General features: G+C 48.1%; 1 protein-coding gene across 1 annotated transcript in view; it reads left to right on the top strand.

The window, feature by feature from the left end:
- The window catches only part of Rasgrf1 (Ras protein specific guanine nucleotide releasing factor 1), a 105265-nt gene that overhangs the window by 67189 nt on the left and 18882 nt on the right, over positions 1–19194 (top strand). Inside the window, exons 14-21 of the mRNA XM_004999636.4 lie at positions 9370–9618; positions 10165–10535; positions 12252–12377; positions 13301–13648; positions 14200–14306; positions 14554–14666; positions 15827–15887; positions 18382–18485. Of these exons, the coding sequence (XP_004999693.1) occupies positions 9370–9618; positions 10165–10535; positions 12252–12377; positions 13301–13648; positions 14200–14306; positions 14554–14666; positions 15827–15887; positions 18382–18485 (1479 nt within the window). The remainder of the gene's footprint in view (positions 1–9369; positions 9619–10164; positions 10536–12251; positions 12378–13300; positions 13649–14199; positions 14307–14553; positions 14667–15826; positions 15888–18381; positions 18486–19194) is intronic.

Raw genomic sequence — 19194 nt, 5'->3', positions numbered from 1 at the left:
CCGGGAAGATTTCCAAGGAAAGTTCCTTTTTGGTTGGAGGCTGAACCAGGGCCTCACACGTGCTAAGCAGGTGTCCTATCACCGAGATGCACCTTCTGCCACCAAGACCAGCACATTAAAAACTGCACGAGAGCAATGATGTGTCCATTGCTTGTGCTGTTTCTGGTTGGAACTCAGTTCTGCTTCTCACTGGCTGTTTTTGTTGTTTCTCCACTCTTGCCCTTGCTCTCTTCCTCATCTCTTCTTGGTTCCCTTGCTTAAATTCTCATTTCTGTACTAATACGATTTTCCACTTGTTTTTCCTCCTTTTTTTTTCAAGCTCTCTTAATATGCTGCTTTCTCCTGGTCTTTCTTCTTTTTTTTCTTTTTCAGCCTCTGTCCTCCCTATTCTGTTCTGCTTATTCCATATTTTACCTGTTCCCCCGTCTTTCTTTGTTTCTTTCCCATCTTTCACGTAACATATATGCAGCAAATTCCAATATTTGTCAAAAAAGAAAACAAGAGCAGACCAAAGCTTCAGCTTGAACGGTACCATTCACAGTCATATCAGGGTGACTCCTAATAGAATCGTGCTCATAGATTTGAAACAAAATTAACCACAAATGTGTCAACAGAGTCCAACAGTGCCACAGCTTTCCTCAGTCCCAAATTACATCACCCTATATCTCAGCCCCTATATCTCAGCCCAGTGCCACCCATATTGCCTTAGAACCCCCAGCACTAGCCCTTTACTCCAACTATAAAAGACCTCCAGCAGAGTCTGGTCTCATCTAATTTCTAAGCTACCTATTTCTTCTCCCGACTTCCAGCCTTTTCTCTTTCTCCTACCCCTCTTCTTACTAACTTACCTCGTTTTCTTTCTTTTTCCTTCCACTTTACAGCTTAACTGTTAATAATACAACCGCATAGACAGGGCTGGGGATCTGGCTCAGTGGCATAAGCTCCTGCTTAGCAAGTGATCCCTGATACTAAAAAAAAAAAAAAAGCATAGACAGTAAAAGGTATTGACAAAGGGTGAGTGTGGGAAACCAAAGTTTACTACGTATGACTGATGTACAATTGGATCTGTTATAACCAGGAGAAAAATCTCTCCTTAAAACACAGTGATGGGGATCAACCTATTTAATTGAACAGCTTAAAATGATAAACAGTATTTCTGGACCAATAAACCATGAATACATCACTAGAAAACAGAAGCTAACAAAGAGACATTCAGATCAGCAACAAACTCACCTGCCTATATTTGACCTCAACTCTCAGCTCCGAACACTCCCAGCTCTCCCAAAGATGGGAGAGCTGGGAGTGCTGATATAGAAGGGCTGCTGATATAGAAGACAGCAAACACCACGTAGTAGACTTGTATGAAATTATTAAAAAGCAACTGAAGAAACTAGATGAGTTCAAAGAGGACATGACCCAAAAGGTGGTTGAACTAACATACAAACTGACCAATGTGGGTATGGGAGACACAAATAGAAAATTGGAAGAACTGACCAAAATTGTTCAAAATATGAATAACAAATTTGTCAAAAATTTGTAGACTCCATGAAAAATATTGAACAAATTCTGGAGACTATGTGTGTGTGTGTGTGTGTGTGTGTGTGTATGAATGATTCATAGATTGCATAAATGACCCCTGTCATGATAGTTTCAAAAATCAAGAACAAAATGAAAAAATCACAACAAATTACTCAGAAAAGCCTTAAAACCAATAAGAGAACAAGAAAAATTTATCTACCAGCTACTAGATGATGCTAAGACAAACCCTATGCTAATTGTAACTAGAAAGAAATTAGAAGGCAACACACATAGAATTAAAAATTCATTAACTGAAATCATAATAGAAGACATTCCAACTATATGGAGAGATTTCAGCACATTACGTACTCCTAGGTAGGAGAGGCAGGAGAAAAAAGAGAAGGGGCAAGTCAGTAGGAGAAATAACGACAGGCTAAAAAAACTAGATGAGACCAGACTCTGTTGGAGGCCTTTTATGGTTGGAGTAAAGGGCTAGTGTTGGGGGTTCTAAGGCAGTATGTGTGGCACTGGGCTGAGATGTAAGGGGATGGTAATGTAAGTATGCAAGGCTTATAGAACACTAATTAGCTATGATGAAAAAAAGAAGCTCCCCACTATATATTACAGTCAAAATCCCAGACATCCAACAAAAAGAATCTTAAAATCTGTCAGAAAAAAACAAAAAACATAGGTAAAGGTAAATTCATTAGAATTACAGCAGACTTCTAAACACAAATTTTAAAGACCTAGAAGTATTACAAGCTCTAAAGAGAAACAACTTGTAACCCAGACTAATAAATCCTGCAAATCTCTTAAAGTTGATAGAGAAATAAGAGCATTCCATGAGCATTCTGTTCTTAAATAGAAACATCAACACCAAAACAGCACTCCAAAAAACACTCAAGATATCCTAGACAGACAGCAAAGCAACAAAATCAAAACGTAACTCAATTGAATACATCAAGCAAAGTGAGTAGTTGAACAGAAAAGGAAAAATGAAGGAGTCAACAGAAAAAAAATGCAATGACAGGAATAAGTTAATGCTTTTCAGTTATAACTCTCAATGTTATAACCTCACCTCCCCAATTAAAAGACACAGATTAACAGATTGGGTTAAAAAGCAGAATCTGTTTTGCATTCTGTTGCCTTCAGTAAACTCCTCTAGTCCATAAAGTCATAGATCAAAAGTCAAAGGATAAAAAACACTATTCCATTCATCAGGACTCTGAAAGCAAGCAGAAGTATCAATATTATTCTCAAACAAGTGAAACTTAAAGCTAAAATTGACCAAAAGCAGAAAAGACTGGCACCACCTATTAGTTAAGGGGACAATCCAGCAGAAACAATATAACAACTGTAAATATTTTTGCACCAAATATTGGGGCACCTAACTTCATAAAATAAATATTGCTGGGCATAAAAAATCAAATAAATACCAACATAATCAAAGTGGATGACCCAAATACCCTACCTTCACAAAGAGAAACAGATCAACTAAACAAAAAAATCACCAAAGAAATATAGCTGGACCACATCTTCAAACAAATGGACTTAATAGACAGAGTTTTTCTATCCTACTACAATAAAATATGCATTCTTCTCAGGGGCACACAGAAATTTCTTAAAATAGATCACATAGTGATCCACAAAGCCTGCTCAAATAAATGCAAAAGAATCAAAATATGCTCAACTATTTCAAAGAAAGAGACATTATGGTAGCTATTGTTATATCGGGTTGTCTTGTGGTGAAATACTGTGTTGCTTAAATTGTTCTGTTCTGATCTGCTCTGTTATGTCCTCCTTTGTCTTAATCTCTTTAGACTAAAAAAATTTTTAAAAAATCAAAATCACCCCCACATATACTATCAAAACATTGCACAATAAAACTATAAATCAATCACAAAAAATGGAAAATTTATAAATACCTGCCTACTAACACAACACAGAAGAAAGCAAGAAAGAAATAAAACAATTCCTAGAAAATCAACTGACAACCCAAGTACAACATACCAGAACCTATGGGACACAATGAAAATGGCCCTAAGAAGGAAATTTATTGTAATCAGTGCACACATTATAAAAATAAACAACTGCATGATGAGCTTCAAGACCCTCAACAAATAATAGTCCAAATCCAGACCTAGTCTAAGGAGGGAAATCATAAAGATCAGAATAAACATTAATGAAATGGAGAAGAAAAATAAATACAAAGTGTTGATGAATCAAAGAGATGGTTCTTTGAAAGAATAAACAAAATATATAAACCCTTAGCTAAACTTACCAAAGGGAAAAAGAAAGGCTCACACTAATACAAGCAGAAATGAAAAACTGAAAATCACAACAGAAACTGTTGAAATCTCAAAGATTGTTATCTAGTACTATGAAAAATTGTACTCCTGACAAATTGAAGAATCTTTTTTAAATTGTCAGATTCCTACGTACATATGAATTACCAAAACTGAATAAAAAAGACATACATCTGAACAATTCAATAGTGAGCAATGCAGTTGAGTCAGTAATTTCTAAAAAACTCATAGCAAGAAAAGCCCAAGACCTAATGAATTGTATAAGACCCCGGGGGAAATTATAACAACAATCAATACCCCTCAAATTCTTTAATGAAATTGAAAGGGAAGGATTACTCCAAAATAAGTTCTGGAATTCAGCATCCATCTGATTCCAAAACCAGATAAGGAGCCAACTAAAAAATAAAACTGTGGACCAAATCTCTTTACTGAGCACAGATGCAAAAATCCTCAATAAGATACTGGCTAATATAATTCAACATATCATCAAAAGGATCATATATCATAACCATATAGGTTTCATTTGAGGGATACAAGGATGGTCCCACATATGCAAATCAATAAATGTAATACACCACATAAACAGAAGTGGATGAAATTCAAATGATCATAACAATAAATGAAGAAAAAGTCTTTGTCAAAATCCAACACTCATTTATGAGAAAAACTCTGAAGAAAATAAGTATAAAAGGACCTAACCTGACTCTGATAAAAGCCATCAATGACAAGCAATGGCCAGCGCCATAAAAATAGGAAGAGGATGAAAGCTTTCCCTCTAAAACCAGAAGGAGCAAAAAGGTTTACTGTTGCCCTGCTGTCTGACACAGTACCAGAAGAGCAGTCATGCAGCAGAAGGAAATAAAAGGAATATTGAGATTTTGTCTTACTCCAGGAGGAAATCAGATTATCACTATTTTCAGGTACCATGATCCTTTACATAGAAGACCAAAAAATTTCCACTAAAAGACTTCTAGAATTGATAACCAAATACAGCACCAAAGCAGAATCCAAATCAAAACAAAAATTAGTAGTGTTCTTAAAGATCAATAATTAAATCACAAAGAAATTAGAAAAGCAATACTATTCTCAGTAGCATCCATAAAACTAAATAGGAATTAACCTTACTAAAATGAAAAACCTCTACAATGAAAACTACAGAGCTCTAAAAAGGAGATCAAAGAGGATTTTCAAAAAAGAAAAGATATCCCCAGTTCTTGGATAGGCAGAGCCAATATAGTCAAAGCAGCCATGCTCCTTCCAAAGCTGATACACAGATTTAATGCAATCAAATCAAAATACCAACAGCATTCCTCACAGAACTGGAGAAAACAATACTAAAATTTATGTGGAACTGGTAGAGAGTCAGAATAGCAAAAGTAACCCTAGATAAGAACAACAAATCACAGTCCGAGATTTCAAGTTAGGTTACAAAGCTACAGTGCAAAAAACAGCATGATACTGGCACAAAAACAAACATGTGAATCAATGGAACAGACTAGAAGACCCAGAAACTACTTCAAGCATATTCAGCCACCTGATCTTTGACAGAGGGACCGAAAACAAACACTGGAAGGAAGATAGTCTGTAGCAAATAGTGCTGGGAAAACTGGCTCTCCACACATAGAACATGAAATCTAGACCCCTATCTCTCACCATATACAAGCTAAAATCAAGATGGACCAAAGATCTAAATATTAAAACAGAAACTTAGCTTGCTAGAAGACAAAACAGATAAAATTCCTGAAGGCATAGTTGTCGGCAAGGACTTTCTGAGCAGAACTCCAGTTATACAAGAAATAGCATCAAGAATCAACAACAGGATTATATCAAATTTAAAAAACCTCTGCACAGCAAAGGAAACCATCCCAGAGTGAAGAGACAGCCTATAGAATGGGGGAAAATTTTGCCTACTACACCTCTAGATATTTTAATATCTAGAATATATAAGGAACTCAGAAAATTTAGATTCCCCAATGAAAAACACAAAAAATGCACAACTGAAATAGACACTTCGCAGAAGAATAAATACAAAAGGCCCATAAATGCATGAAAAATCATGAACATTGTTGGCCAGTAGAGAAATGTAAATTAAAACAACACTCCAAGAAGAATAGCAGCCATCAAGACATCAAATAATCCCAGCACTCAGGAGCCTGAGGCAGGAGGATCATTCCAAGTTCAAGACCAGCCTGGGTTACAAAGTGATCGCAAGACCAGCCTGAACTGCATAGGGAGACCCTGTCTCAACAAATTAAAGAAAGAAAGAAGAAAGAGAAAAAAATCAAATAATAAACAAGGCATGTTAACATATACCTGTAATCCCAGCACTCGGGAGGCTCAGGAGGATTGTTGTGAGTTTGAGGCCAGCCTAGGCTACATAGTGAGTGCAAAGCCAGCCTGCCTGAACGACATATTGAGACCTTGTTTCAAAAAAAAAAAAAAGAAAAGAAAAAGAAACAAACAAATGAATGAAAACAGACACTATATTACAATGATACATGTATATCCATGTTTATAGCAGCACAATTCATAATGGCTAAATCTTGGAAGCAGCTTGGATATCCATCAGCAGACAAATGAATAAAGAAAATATGGTACTTGTACACAATGGAAAGGTAAAGAAGAATAAATTTGATTTAAAAGACAGTTAACAAGAAATAGGAGAGAGATCTTTTGCAAAATGGAAAAGGATCGGGAGATGAAAAGAATGCAGCAGGGGTAGAGCAAAGGGACATGAAAAAGAATTAAACATGTCATGTCTGTGTAGCAAATACTACAATAAAATGGTCAAGTGTGTTTTTCAGAGTAATACTTTATTTTCTATGATATTGAACAAAAGCCAAGAAAATATTGAATTAGTTTAGAACACAAATCTTTCTCCTTAACAAAAAAATACAAACTGGTACTTTTATAACAGATCACTGTATTTTACATAATATAAACAATCTCTAATGTATCTATGTGCTTGGTTTCCCTAAAGCAATCATTAAGTATTTTAAACATATAGGAAAAAAAGGAGAAAGGGAAGGAAGGAAGGAAAAAAACCAACACTAGACTTCATTCGAGAACTTAGTGTTAACAACAAAAATAAAACATGGCTTATGGACTCATGAAGTTGAGGACACGCAAACCACTTGCTTGCTGTGAAGACTACTTGCTTGTGGGTAGAGAAACCCTGCACAGACCCTGAAATGCATTGCAGGGGTGCAGCCACCAAGGTGCTGTGGACATGATGCCCTCTGGGTGGCTGCTTTCAACCGACAGGCCTCTGCTCCCAGTCAGTGTGCTCTGTGACACCTGTCCTTTGTCCTATGTCCTGGCCTGCCCCACACCTGGAGTACGGGACTTGGCTGCCACCAGTTCTCCTCTAGAACATCCCAGAGAAGGGCTTGAATCTCTCCTGCCAGCCTCACACGCCCGCTCCAGGCAGTGCTGTCCTCGACCAGGGTGACCAGCTGGTAAACCCGGCCAGGGGCCTACCCAGACCTGAGGGCTTTGGTATCACAGAGCTGAAGTCCGGCTGGTCCGGTGCTGGCTGCATACTGGCCCTAAAGCTCAGCACGCAGCCAGGGGGGATCAAGGACACTGAGGAGGCATAGATATGGGCTGTCCTTTTGTCTTGGCTGGAGCCAAGGAGCACTAAAGAGCACTACCGCATGGCCTGCTTGGTCCTTGGGCCTCCGGAATCAAGGGATAGAGATGCTTGTGGAGCTGCTGACTTTGTATGAGACTCAGAGATTTAGAAACAGTTGCCAGTTGGATCATAGCAAAAGGTAGTAGAGTTTCCACATTTAAGAAAAAAGACAAAATTAGGCTCTGGGTGGTCCGGTTGAGCAGTCTGTCATGTCTCCTGCCTCTTCTGGCGGTAGTTGGTTCCTTGTGCGTCGTGAGCTATGCTCCATGCGGTTTATCTGTGAGTGTCTCAGGGAACCCAGTGAAGAGCTGCTCATCAAGGAGCTCCTGCTGGATGCCAGAGGGCATCACAGCCTGTGCCTCCTTCATGTGCTCTCTTGGGAGGTTCCTGAATAACAAAAGTAGTACCTATTTATAACCTCAATGAGCAAATCAAACCTCTTCAGAGGAGTTGTGCTATTCAGAGACAGGTAGAGGCCACACAGCTTCCCACCCCTGGGCTGCAGCCCCTCATGTGTCCCAGCTCTATGCAACCCACTCCCTGATGAGTTCAGCTGGCCCGTGAGCCGCAGAAGCCTTCAAGGTGGCAGAGTGGTCACTGGTTTCCAGATTTCTCTATGTTTTTGGCTCCTGGAAATTTCCCTTATATTTTCTTTTACCCTTGTTCATTGTTTTTAAATTGAAATACAGTTCACCTAAACTAAAATTCACCATGTTAGTACAATTAATTAGACATTCTCTATGTTGTACAACTTTTGCCATCATCTATGGGAGGGTGCAGTTGTATCCAAAATATAGACATAACTCTCAGAATTCAAAACTGAGAAAATAAGCCAGTTACAATTGTGCCATAAACTTGAGCAGACACCTCACCAAAGAGACACAGGTAGCAACTCAGTGTGAAAAGACACTGCAGTGGACGTGTTAGCGATGTATCCTGGTTTTTAAGAGGGTGTCTGGCTGGAGATAAGATTCTCCTTTTTTCATCCCTCCCTCCTGCCACCTCCATGGGTTCAAAGAAGTCAGATCCTCATCATGCTGGTAATCCCTGTGCCCTGCCATCTCTTCCTGCTCCGAGTTCTCTACGTGTGTCTCCTTGCTTAAGTTTGATTGTGTGTATCTTAGTGTGGGTGTCATTTTCCTTACTTAGGAGCCATGTAACTACTTGGATATGCAGATCAATGATTTTAATCTAATTTTGGAGGGTTTGGGTTATTGTTTCAACTATTTTCACGTCTCTGTCACGGTTTAAATGTGGCCTCTCCAGAATTCAGGTGCTACCAGCATTGTAACGTCAAGAAATGGGGCCTTAGGGTGGGTGTCACGAGGGTTCATCGTGGGGCCACGTGGTGCCATGAATGAGAGTAGCCTGTGCCTATGGAAGGCTGCGGCTAGTGTGGCCTTTTGCCCGACTCATGTCTATGTCGAGAGCCCAGTATGTATCTCAGAAGTTGAAAGCTGCTCTTTCTGGAGACGTCACTGCTGTCTAACTGCAGAATATTTCCGTCACCCAAAAAGAGACTCTGCAATATTAGCAGGCAGCCCCGGTTCCTCCCCTTGGCAATGCCCAGTTTGTCCCTGTCCTGGACCTTTCACCTGAGACATCAGTGTGCAGAACTATAGCCTGTGTGGTCTTGCCACTCTCTCATTAGCATGGGTCCTCTAGGTTCATCCACGTGGATCCAGGCTTTGTACCTTTGAATGGCGGAATCATTTTCTGCTGCTTGGAAAGGAGTCGCAGGCATTCCTCGGTACCACCCTGAACTTCACTGATTGTGGTGGAAGGACCGTCCTAGGCTGTGGGTTCCAATGGGAACAGGGACTGATGGCCAGGGTCCTGGGAACTCCCTGTGAGGCAGGAAAGACAGATGCTGGGGCCTGGCACCTTGCTCCTCTCTGTCCTTCTCCTCAGGTCTGATGCCTCCTTGTACTGTGATGACGTCGACATCCGCTTCAGCAAGACTATGAACTCCTGCAAAGTGCTGCAGATCCGCTACGCCAGCGTTGAACGGCTGCTGGAGCGGCTCACCGACCTGCGCTTCCTGAGCATCGACTTCCTCAACACCTTCCTGCACTCTTACCGGGTCTTCACCTCAGCCATCGTGGTCCTGGACAAGCTCATTGCCATCTACAGAAGGCCCATCAGCGCCATCCCTGCCAGGTAGGTGCTCTGGGCTCCTGGGGAAGGCAGGGAGGAAAGCTTGTTCTGCGTTGTCCTCTTTGCAGGAAAAAATGAGCCCGTTTTGGCATAGCTGGGGGTAGAGCATGCAGAGGGCAGGCCACACAGCCTTGGCTTCAAGGCCATCCTTCCTGTCTAACCACTGTTGCTTAGCAATGCCACTGACCACGGGAGCCCCAAAAGACCAGGCAGTTCCCAAGGTCTTTGGCTGAGTAGTGATTTGAACCTGGTCCTGAGCCCAGCTTTCCACCCACCCCAACCTGGAGGTGCACATGAGGCCCCTTGAATGTCGATCAGTGTGCTGGGCTCAGAGTTATCCTGTCACCAGGCCAGAGAGTGGCAGAGGGGGAACCCAAAGCATCCCTTGCCTGGGCCCCCACAAGCAGGGCATTGCATCTGTGAACACATGCTGAGGCCCTTTGTCACAGGGATACTGATTAGAGGAGCAGCCCCAGACTGGGGGAGACTTTCTGCTCCCAACCCCCAGCCCACTGTGACTGACCGGTGGTTTTACCTTGGCTTCCCTAGGTCCCTGGAGCTCCTGTTTGCTAGTGGCCAGAACAACAAGCTCCTGTATGGCGAGCCCCCCAAGTCTCCACGTGCCACTCGCAAGTTCTCCTCACCACCACCCCTGTCCATTAGCACATCCTCACCCAGCCGCCGGCGGAAGCTGTCCCTGAATATCCCCATCATCACGGGTGGCAAGGCCCTGGACCTGGCTGCCCTCAGCTGCAGCTCCAATGGCTACACTAGTATGTATTCGGCCATGTCGCCCTTCAGCAAGGCCACACTAGACACCAGCAAGCTCTACGTGTCCAGCAGCTTCATCAGCAAGATCCCAGATGAGGGCGATACAGCCGTAGAGAGACCTGAAGAGCTCTTGACTCTTAACAAGCAGAGTGAGTGGTTGTAGGCCCACAGGCATCGCCAAGGCAAAGTGCATCCCATCTCAGGCTTTCGGAGGAGGGAAAGGTGCACAGGTCCCACAGGTCATATCAGGCAAGACAGGGAGGGCAATCTGTGGGTGCCCCAACTGCCAGGGCATAGCAGGCAGAAGTCCACAGGGGATTGCCATGCCTCAGAAAGTGTGGGCCCCCATCCTCAGCAGAGCAGGCCATCATCTCATTCCAAGCCCCTGCATTCACTGCTTGTGTCTCTAGCCAGGCCTGTTCAGGATCCAGGAGACGAAAGATTACCATCCCAGGTCTGCCCTGCAGGACTCCCTGCCCAGCTGAGGAAGCAGACCAGATCTGGAGATTCGGGCACCTGACATACATCCTGCTAGGGAGATACCTAAGGATGCACAGTGGACGGAAAGGAGCCAGGGAGTCAGGAGTCAGAGTAGAGAATACTCCACTGGATCCGATGTCACAAGGAGGAAGAGAGTCATTCCAGACAAAAACGGAGTGTGAAGTGCTGGAGAACAAGGAAAAGCACTGTGTTTAGGGGACAGCTTAACCCTTAGCCTATCTGCAATGCCTGCGGAGGACAGGCTGGACATGGTGCAGAGGTGGCTGGGGTAGATGGGGGGCAGGGTGGTCCTCCTGCTCTCCAGCTTGTTCTGGTCACACTGGAAGGCTTGGGTGTGGTTCTGTCCCAGTGCAGACCAGGTCGTAGCCTGGGATCCAGTCATGGCCTTGGGCAGCATGGCTGCACACGTGTGCAGCACCCTGCTCCTTTGGACAGTAATTTGAGGATGGCCAGGGTTTCTGAGTTAGAAGGGGGAGGGCCAGAGCACTGCAGCAAGGGCACAGTGGGTGAGGTTAGAGGTGGTCACCCTACCACATTCCACAAATAGCTAACTACAGGATTCGGACAGCTGAAAGCTGGCAACCCAGGAGATAGTCCCCAGAGAGCCAGCTGCAATGCCAATCCATGCACGAAGCACACAGGCCCTGGAGGCCAGCAGAGGCCACGGAATTCCACACAGCAGGAGCTGTGCTGACTCCAGCCACTGCCTTAGGGTACCAGACAGTGCTAAGCAGTCCCCTGGAAGCAGGCCTCTTCCACTCTAATTATGTGCCTGTGTGTGAACATTCTTCTCTGAAAAGAGGACCTGTGCCCTCATTTGGGTTTTCAGAGAGGTCAAGTGTAAATGCATTCACTTTCTGGAAAACTCAGGCCCAGAGCAGGTAGAACATTTGACCAAGAATTTGTGCCAGAGAGGACTTTCATCATGGGGCATATGCCTTCCCAGGGGGTACAGATGATGAATCCTAGGATTAGGAAAACAATTGTTTATTGCTCACACCACAGAGGTAGCACAAGCACAAGGGAACCATGTGCAGATTGCTGACCCTACAGTGCTGCAGGGAACAGGGCAGCTCACAATTGGTGGTGTCCGTTCTGCTCTCAGACCCCAGGAGCAGCATGGATGGAAACAGAATCTGCATTCAGCCAAATTGAAGCTGTGCCTGTGAAGGTTGAGCCCCCAGAGCAAAGCCTGCCTTAAGAGACCCACAGAGCCTGTTAGCATGTGAAGGAGCCCCAGCGCTCTGGGGTCATATGGATGTGGTGCTTTCTGATACTGTTTTGTTTCCATAAATTACAGATGGGAATTTTCAAATCAGTAAGTGATTAAGAAAAGTAAAATTCCTTTTTAAATTTTCTCCCAGCCTCTGAAGTCTCCGTGAGAGAAGAGTCAGATATGGATCAAAACCAGAGCGATGAGGGTGATACTGAGACGTCACCAACAAAATCACCAACAACACCCAAATCAGTCAAAAGCAAAAATTCTTCAGGTATAGCCATGTGGTGGGACTGCATGGGGCTGAGGCCCAGTGTGGGGTGAGGAGGCGACGGTCAGGCGGAGGAGCATGCAGATCTCTGGCCCCACGCAGTGGGTGGTGGCACCGAGTCGACCTATCCTCCCCTCTGTGGAGTCCCTGAAGTCATGCCTCCCTGGTGGGAGGCTGAGGGACACCAGGGTCTGTTGGGGCTCTGGGCCCCATTGCCTCCAAATCTCAGTCCTCTAAAGAGCCAGCAGTCACCTGGCTGAGAGGGTCAGGGCCTGGTGCACACGTGGCGCACAGACTCTCCCAGGCACAGTGGTTCTCACAGCTGGGGCCTGCGCCAGAGTCTAAGTGCAAGTCTGCACAGAGACTCACATGGCAAAGCTGAGGGGTCTGGAGTCAGTTTCTACTGCTTGCTACTTAAAATTACTAGCGGTGTATTATTTACACTGTTTTTCCCCGGTGCAAAGCACTTTCACTAGTGTTTTCACTTTTCATCTTCACAGTCATCTCTGGAAGTAGGTACTATCCAAAGGTCACTGAGACTCAGAGAGGCTGGGACACTTACACTAGGTCACATAGCTAGTGGGGGTGGACTCCTGGTGCAGTGCTCTCTCCATCACACCATGCTGCATTGTGGATGTCACATACCAGCCAGGTCATGCCCACTCCCATGTGCAGCACAAGCTGGAGAGCTTGACAGGACCAGAGAATGACAGGACCAGAGTTGTGGAAGAGTAGGAGGGGGAGTTGAAGGCTCTCTTCTGAAGCGAGAGGGTGGATGCACAGCCTCTCCTGGGCCAGCCCTGAGGGACATGATGGGTGACCCGTCCCAGAGGCACTCCTCTACCCTGACCAGTCTGGTCCCTAGGTCCACCCATCTTTGGGGCTGGGACCGGGAGCAGCTGATAGTGGGTTCCTCCTGTCCACAGAGTTTCCTCTCTTCTCCTACAACAATGGAGTCGTGATGACTTCCTGTCGCGAACTGGACAGTAACCGCAGTGCCCTGTCAGCCACCTCCGCCTTTGCCATAGCAACTGCGGGGGCCAACGAGGGCACCCCAAACAAAGAGAAGTACCGGAGGATGTCCTTGGCCAGCGCAGGTGTGCGGGCGTCTCTGCTCCCTGGTCCTCCTGAGGTGGCCCCGCGCTGGGCCTGTAGCGGGCGGGGACCTGCTAGGATCTCCGCAGAGCTCCCCGCTTCAGCGGATCACTCTTGCTCACGGGACACCGAGCTTCCCACATCATTATTTGGACTTTTGACCCCTTCGGCTCCTGGAGGTACTGGCATGCAGCCCCCATTTCTACACTTGCTGGGGCTCTGCCCACTCAGGCCTGGACCCCATACCTGGAACCAGCCTGCCCCATCCACACCCTCCCTGCCCACCACCAACAGGGTGAAACCCTAGCCCAGCTATCTGGCATGCCCAGAAGGGCACCCGGCTCTAGCCACCAGCATGCCCTCCCTAGATGGTCTCCCTGAAGGCCCTGCCTGGCTGAGCCTGCCCAGAAGCCCCTCTGCTCTTGGGACAGATTATATGCAACAGAACCACTGATCAGGAGGCCACTGTTCCTGCCCTGCCTTCCACCACCAGTACTCTGGTCTCAGGGAAGCCCTTGTGGTCCTGTCCCTGCCTGCCTTGTCCCGAAGCCCCAGAATGGCAGAAAGGCTGAATGAAGCCATGTGTGGCCCACGTCCCCAGGGAGGCCACAGCCTCTGCCTTGCAGCAACCTCTGCACCATGGCCCTCACCCACAGTGCAAGAGCAACCCACGCTGGCAAGACTGATGCCTCCTCCTCATGCGTCCTCACTTCCTCTGGCCCCCACCCAGGCTTCCCCCCTGACCAGAGAAACGGGGACAAGGAGTTTGTGATCCGCAGAGCAGCCACCAACCGCGTGCTGAACGTGCTCCGCCACTGGGTCTCCAAGCATGCTCAGGTGGGTGGGAGCCCAGCTGACCTGTGCGCCCCGAGGATGTCCTTGGCCTAAGGGAGAGGATCAAGGTCATTCAGAAGACAGGGCTGGTACCTGCCCAGCCTAGGTATCCTGGCCCTTCCCGATACCCTGAGCCCAGGGGTCTCACAGCCCCACTGTGCCCCAGGGTATCTGTGCCAAGTGACAAAAAAGGCAGTCTGCTTGGGCCTGATGCTGACACTGGGCCACCTGGCCTGTCTTCTTTCCATAGGACTTTGAGACCAATGATGAGCTCAAGTGCAAGGTGATCAGCTTCCTGGAGGAGGTCATGCACGACCCCGAGCTCCTGACACAAGAGCGGAAAGCCGCGGCCAACATCATCAGGTCAGGGCCACATGCAGCCCTGCTGCAGCTGGCCAGGGCCAGAGAGGCGAGGAGGGCCCATCCCAGACAGGACACCCTGTCCTCTAGGGAAGCAGGCTGGGGTGCAGGGGCACCTAAACTTCCCACATGCACCTTTCCTCTCCTTCCTCCCTAGCAGCCCTGACCTCTTTGCCAGGCTGCAAGACCTGTGTTCCAGAATGCTAGGCACTAGCTATACATGGCTAGCCATTTGATGTTTGTTAATTAAAAGTGGATAAAACCAAATTCAAGTCCTTGGTCACATAAGAAATACGTGGCTATGCTCCCTCTGGACAGCAGCCAGCACTGCCTCCACCACAGGAAGGTCAGGGCTCAGAGCTGGCAAAGCTGTTCACAGGGCTTGGATCAGCTCAGGTAAACTACATGCCCTCAGCTCGCCTGTCCTGGCAGCACCCAGCCAAGCCGCCTGGCCATAACTTGCTCTTTCCTCTGCACTGTTCGGGGGCCACATGGGCCTCAGGCTGGTGGAGTGGGGATGGGAGCAGCAGGGTCTTCAGGCTGCCCCACCTACCCGCTGCCCTGACACAATGGTCGAGACTTCCCAGGGCTGGAAGCTTATCCTGCCGCGCCATTGGGACACAGTGGGGTGAGGCTGCTCTCAGAGCATCTGTCTTAGGCTGCACCCTGCAGTGCCAGGGCAACTGGCCCCCTGAGACCCAGGAAGGCACCAGCTTTGCTGCTCGCCACCACTCAGCACCCACCTTCTCTCCTGGCCACCCAGCTCCTCTCCTTCCTTTCAGCAGCCACTTCTAAATCTAGCACCCTGCTGCTGCCTCCCCTCCTCCATCTCCTCTGGTCAGTGCCATGCCTGAGGGTGCCCTCCAGGCCTGAGCTTCAGGCCCTTGTGGGGCATCTTCACCAAATGTGCAATTGTGCCTGCTGTGTGCCAGCCATAGCCACAGCCTGTCTGGGCTCTCCGGACCAGACACGGGTGCTGGGCATGCAGGAAGCCTGGGGGCTAGAGCCTAGGAGGGAGCCTGCCCAGATGGGGGCCAGGACCATCAGGAAATGGTTAGTGAGAAGAGGGCAGAAGCCTAGGGAGACAACAGGTGTCCACCTGGCTGAGCTGGGAGGCGCCGCCCTTGAGGGGACCTGGGGACTCACTCACCTTCTACCCCCAGGACTCTGACCCAGGAGGACCCAGGTGACAATCAGATCACGCTGGAAGAGATCACACAGATGGTGAGCAGGGCTGCCCTCCCCGCCGCGCACCCTGACTGAGTACAGCCACTTCCTGCCTCCATTTCCTGTAGCTGCTGTGATGCAGGGCCACACTCTGAATGGCCTGAGTGACAGAAATGTGTCCTCTGTCCTGGGGACCAGAAGTCTGAAAACAGGGTGTGGAGAGGGCCTGATGCTGACCCTCATGCTCTGGAGGCTCCAAGTAGGACACCCTGCCCCTGCCAGCCCCTGCTGCTCCTGCACACCTTAGCTTGTGGCCACATCCTCCAGTCTGTTTCTGTGGGCACGTGGCCATCTTCTCCATGGGCCTTGCTTCTGTGCATGTCTGTTTCTGTTTGTATCCCTCCCCCTCTTTTATAGTACTGGGGATTGAATCCAGGACCTTCACACTAAGGTACATCCCCAGCAAATCTCCCACCTCAGCCTCCAGGAATGCTTGGATTTCAGGCATGTATTGCCCTACTCAGCTGCATTTCCCCTTCTAAAGACACCAGCCATGGCTGAGTTAGGGCCACCTTTACCTCAGCAGAAACTGTTACAAATAAGGTCACACAGGCTGGCGATGGGGTTGGGGTTTCTGCATGCCTTTCCTAGGGTACTAAACAGCTCACCAGGGCACCCCTTCTTTTCTTACGGGTGCCCTGCTCCCTTACCCCTCAGTCTTCCTGTTGGTCTACCTTGGGAAGATGGCAGGGATTTGACAGTTGTCCTTGCATGCTCGCGCCTCCTAAAGTTCCCAAAGACTCCTTATACTCTTATCCAATGTCCTGCAGGAATGCATCACTGTCTCCACCGCACGCGTGAGGTGCTGAGGTGGACATGTCTGTGGCCTCTCGGAATTGTATGTGGGACATGGCATGGCCATCTCTTGTTCATACACAGGCCTAGTTCGCTCCCTACCCTGTACTGCCTTGAGCCGTAAAGTCGAGGTGCGGTTCACTGTCCCGCAGGGATGGTGTCCAGAGTGCCAGCAATGGAGACAGAGAATTTACAAAGAGTGGAGTCAGTGACCACAGAGCTTTCGATTGGAGCCAGATGTGGTGGTGTGACACGCCTGTAATCCCAGCACTTGGGAGGCTGAGGCTAGAGGAGTGCAGTCAATTTGAGGCCAACCTGGGCTATATAGTGAGTTCAAGGCAGCCAGAGCTAAGGAGTGAGGCCCTGTCTCAAAAACTAAATAATTTTAAAAAATAGATCGAGGTACACTGTCTCTGGGGCAACAGGCAGGTTTCTAAGGAAGGACTCTCCCTGCTGGGAGGATGGCTGGTGTGGGAACAGTACAGGGTGATTCCTGTAAGAGTTCTGGAGTTTTCCTTTTGGTCAGTTTGAAGTGTGTCTGCCTCACAAGAAGGCCTGTGTCATGGGAACCAGGTGGCACAGTCCCCTGTTGCTCTCACAGAAGCGCACGGGACTTGAGATCCGTGGGTTTGGTATCACAGTAGATTTGATGTGGACAGTCCATGTACTGTGTCCTGTTCATGGGCTGCACAGCTGCTGAGGGGGCTGATGGACAACAGTCTGGGTGCACTGGAGCTGTGGCTGAACTCACTTTCTGCCCATTCACAGTCTGCCCTGAAAGAACAGGCCTGGCTGTTGTGCCTCCGAGGATCATGCACAGATGTTGGTACCTGGGGTGCCATTTTCCTTACAGCTGGCAGATGCACTGCTGAGTGCTATCATGGGCCACTGCATTGTGGTGGTTCCTGCCCACTGCATTGTGGTAGTCAGGGATGCTAGAAACAGTCTTGCTGTGACCTCCCCAGGTGGGGGAGATGGCGCCCTGCAACCTCTGGGCTGGGTAGTGAGCAGAAGTCCTGCATGGGGGACCGGCCTTCTTCTCCTGAACGGCTCTTGGTCCTGAGGATGTGTCAGGCCCTTTTCCTGGCCTGTCCCTCAGAGGACACAACTCAGTTGTCCCTGTCCCTCCTCCAATTCCCACCAGCGCCTCCCAGATCCTCCTCCCCAGAACCCTGTTGTGGGCACCACTGTCCCCAGCTAATGGATCCTGAGATTTCCAGGTCGAGGGGCCCAGGTGGGTGGGCACCATCAAAGACGGGGCCGCAGGGACATCTCATGCCAGCAGCCTGGGAATGTAGTGTCTGCGGACTCGGGCCAGTAGCTGTCCTCTGGGCAGATGGGAGCACTGTCTCAGCAGCCCTTAGCTCCTAGGAGCCCACATCTACTCATCGGATTCAGAAGGAAAACACGAAGCTGGTTTGGGGTGCAGACAGAGCCTAAAGCAGCTCATCACAGCCTAGGCAACCCTGAGCACAGGCCCGTCTGCCTGCTGGGCTGAGCACCTGTACCAGCCCCCAGCCTCCGTGGCCTCAGCATCTTGTCTGAATGCAAGGTGGCATTAGCTCCTAGGTGGGGTAAGTGTGGATTGAGGTGGTCCTGCTGCTTAAGCAGGACTTCAGCACACCCAGCCTACAGGAGACCCCAACCCTGGCCAAAGCCAAGTGCCCTGTGCCCTGACTCAAGAACTTGCCCCTAGGCAGAAGGCGTGAAGCCCGAGCCCTTTGAGAACCACTCAGCCCTGGAGATCGCAGAGCAGCTGACCCTGCTGGACCACCTGGTCTTTAAGAAGATTCCATATGAGTAAGTGGGTACAGGCATGGGCCCTGCTCCTCAGCACATCTGTAGCTCTAGAGCTGTGGGACCCCACCTACCCCAAGTCTCCTGCCAGTGAGCTATATGTATGTGTGCACAGAAACTCTCTCTCTCTCCCCCCTCCCCCACAGAAGTGCTTCTGACTCAAAGCTCCTTTTCTGAAGTTCTAGAGAGTCTGTATGTGTGTGTGTGTGTGTGTGTGTGTGTGTGTGTGTGTGTGTGTACACACACACACATGTGGCACAAAGGACCTGACTTTGGGGGCAGCTCTAGATGCTGGGGTGGGGGCAGAGCCTGGTGCTGCCCTCCCTAACCCATAGTTCGCCACTGCCTACCCTGCGATGTTCCAGACAGTCATGCTCTTTGGGTAACTCTGTGTCCCTTTGCTTTCGCCCATAGCCCATGTCTGTGAACACTGCTTGAATAGCACGCAGTCCTGCACGACTGCATTCCTAAACCACAGATGACTTTGGTTCTCACTTCTTGGTTTAAAGCTGAAGAGAATGCCCTTGTGAGCAAACTGTTTCTCTGAATTTCCAACAGTTGTTCCACAGTAGCCTCCCAGAATTGAAATGGTGAAAGGGCAGCATTTGGGAAACTTGCCTCGTGCCTTCCCAACCTCGCTCCAGGGAGGAGCAGGAGACTGTTTCAACTCCAACGTACCTCCGGGTGCCTCCTATCCATGGGGAGGCCCAGG

This window comes from Cavia porcellus, unplaced genomic scaffold, assembly GCF_034190915.1.
Source record: "Cavia porcellus strain 051 isolate PalLab524CR breed Dunkin Hartley unplaced genomic scaffold, mCavPor4.1 scaffold_6, whole genome shotgun sequence".
Taxonomy (NCBI): Eukaryota; Metazoa; Chordata; class Mammalia; order Rodentia; family Caviidae; genus Cavia; species Cavia porcellus.
This window is presented reverse-complemented; position numbering and strand designations above follow the sequence as displayed.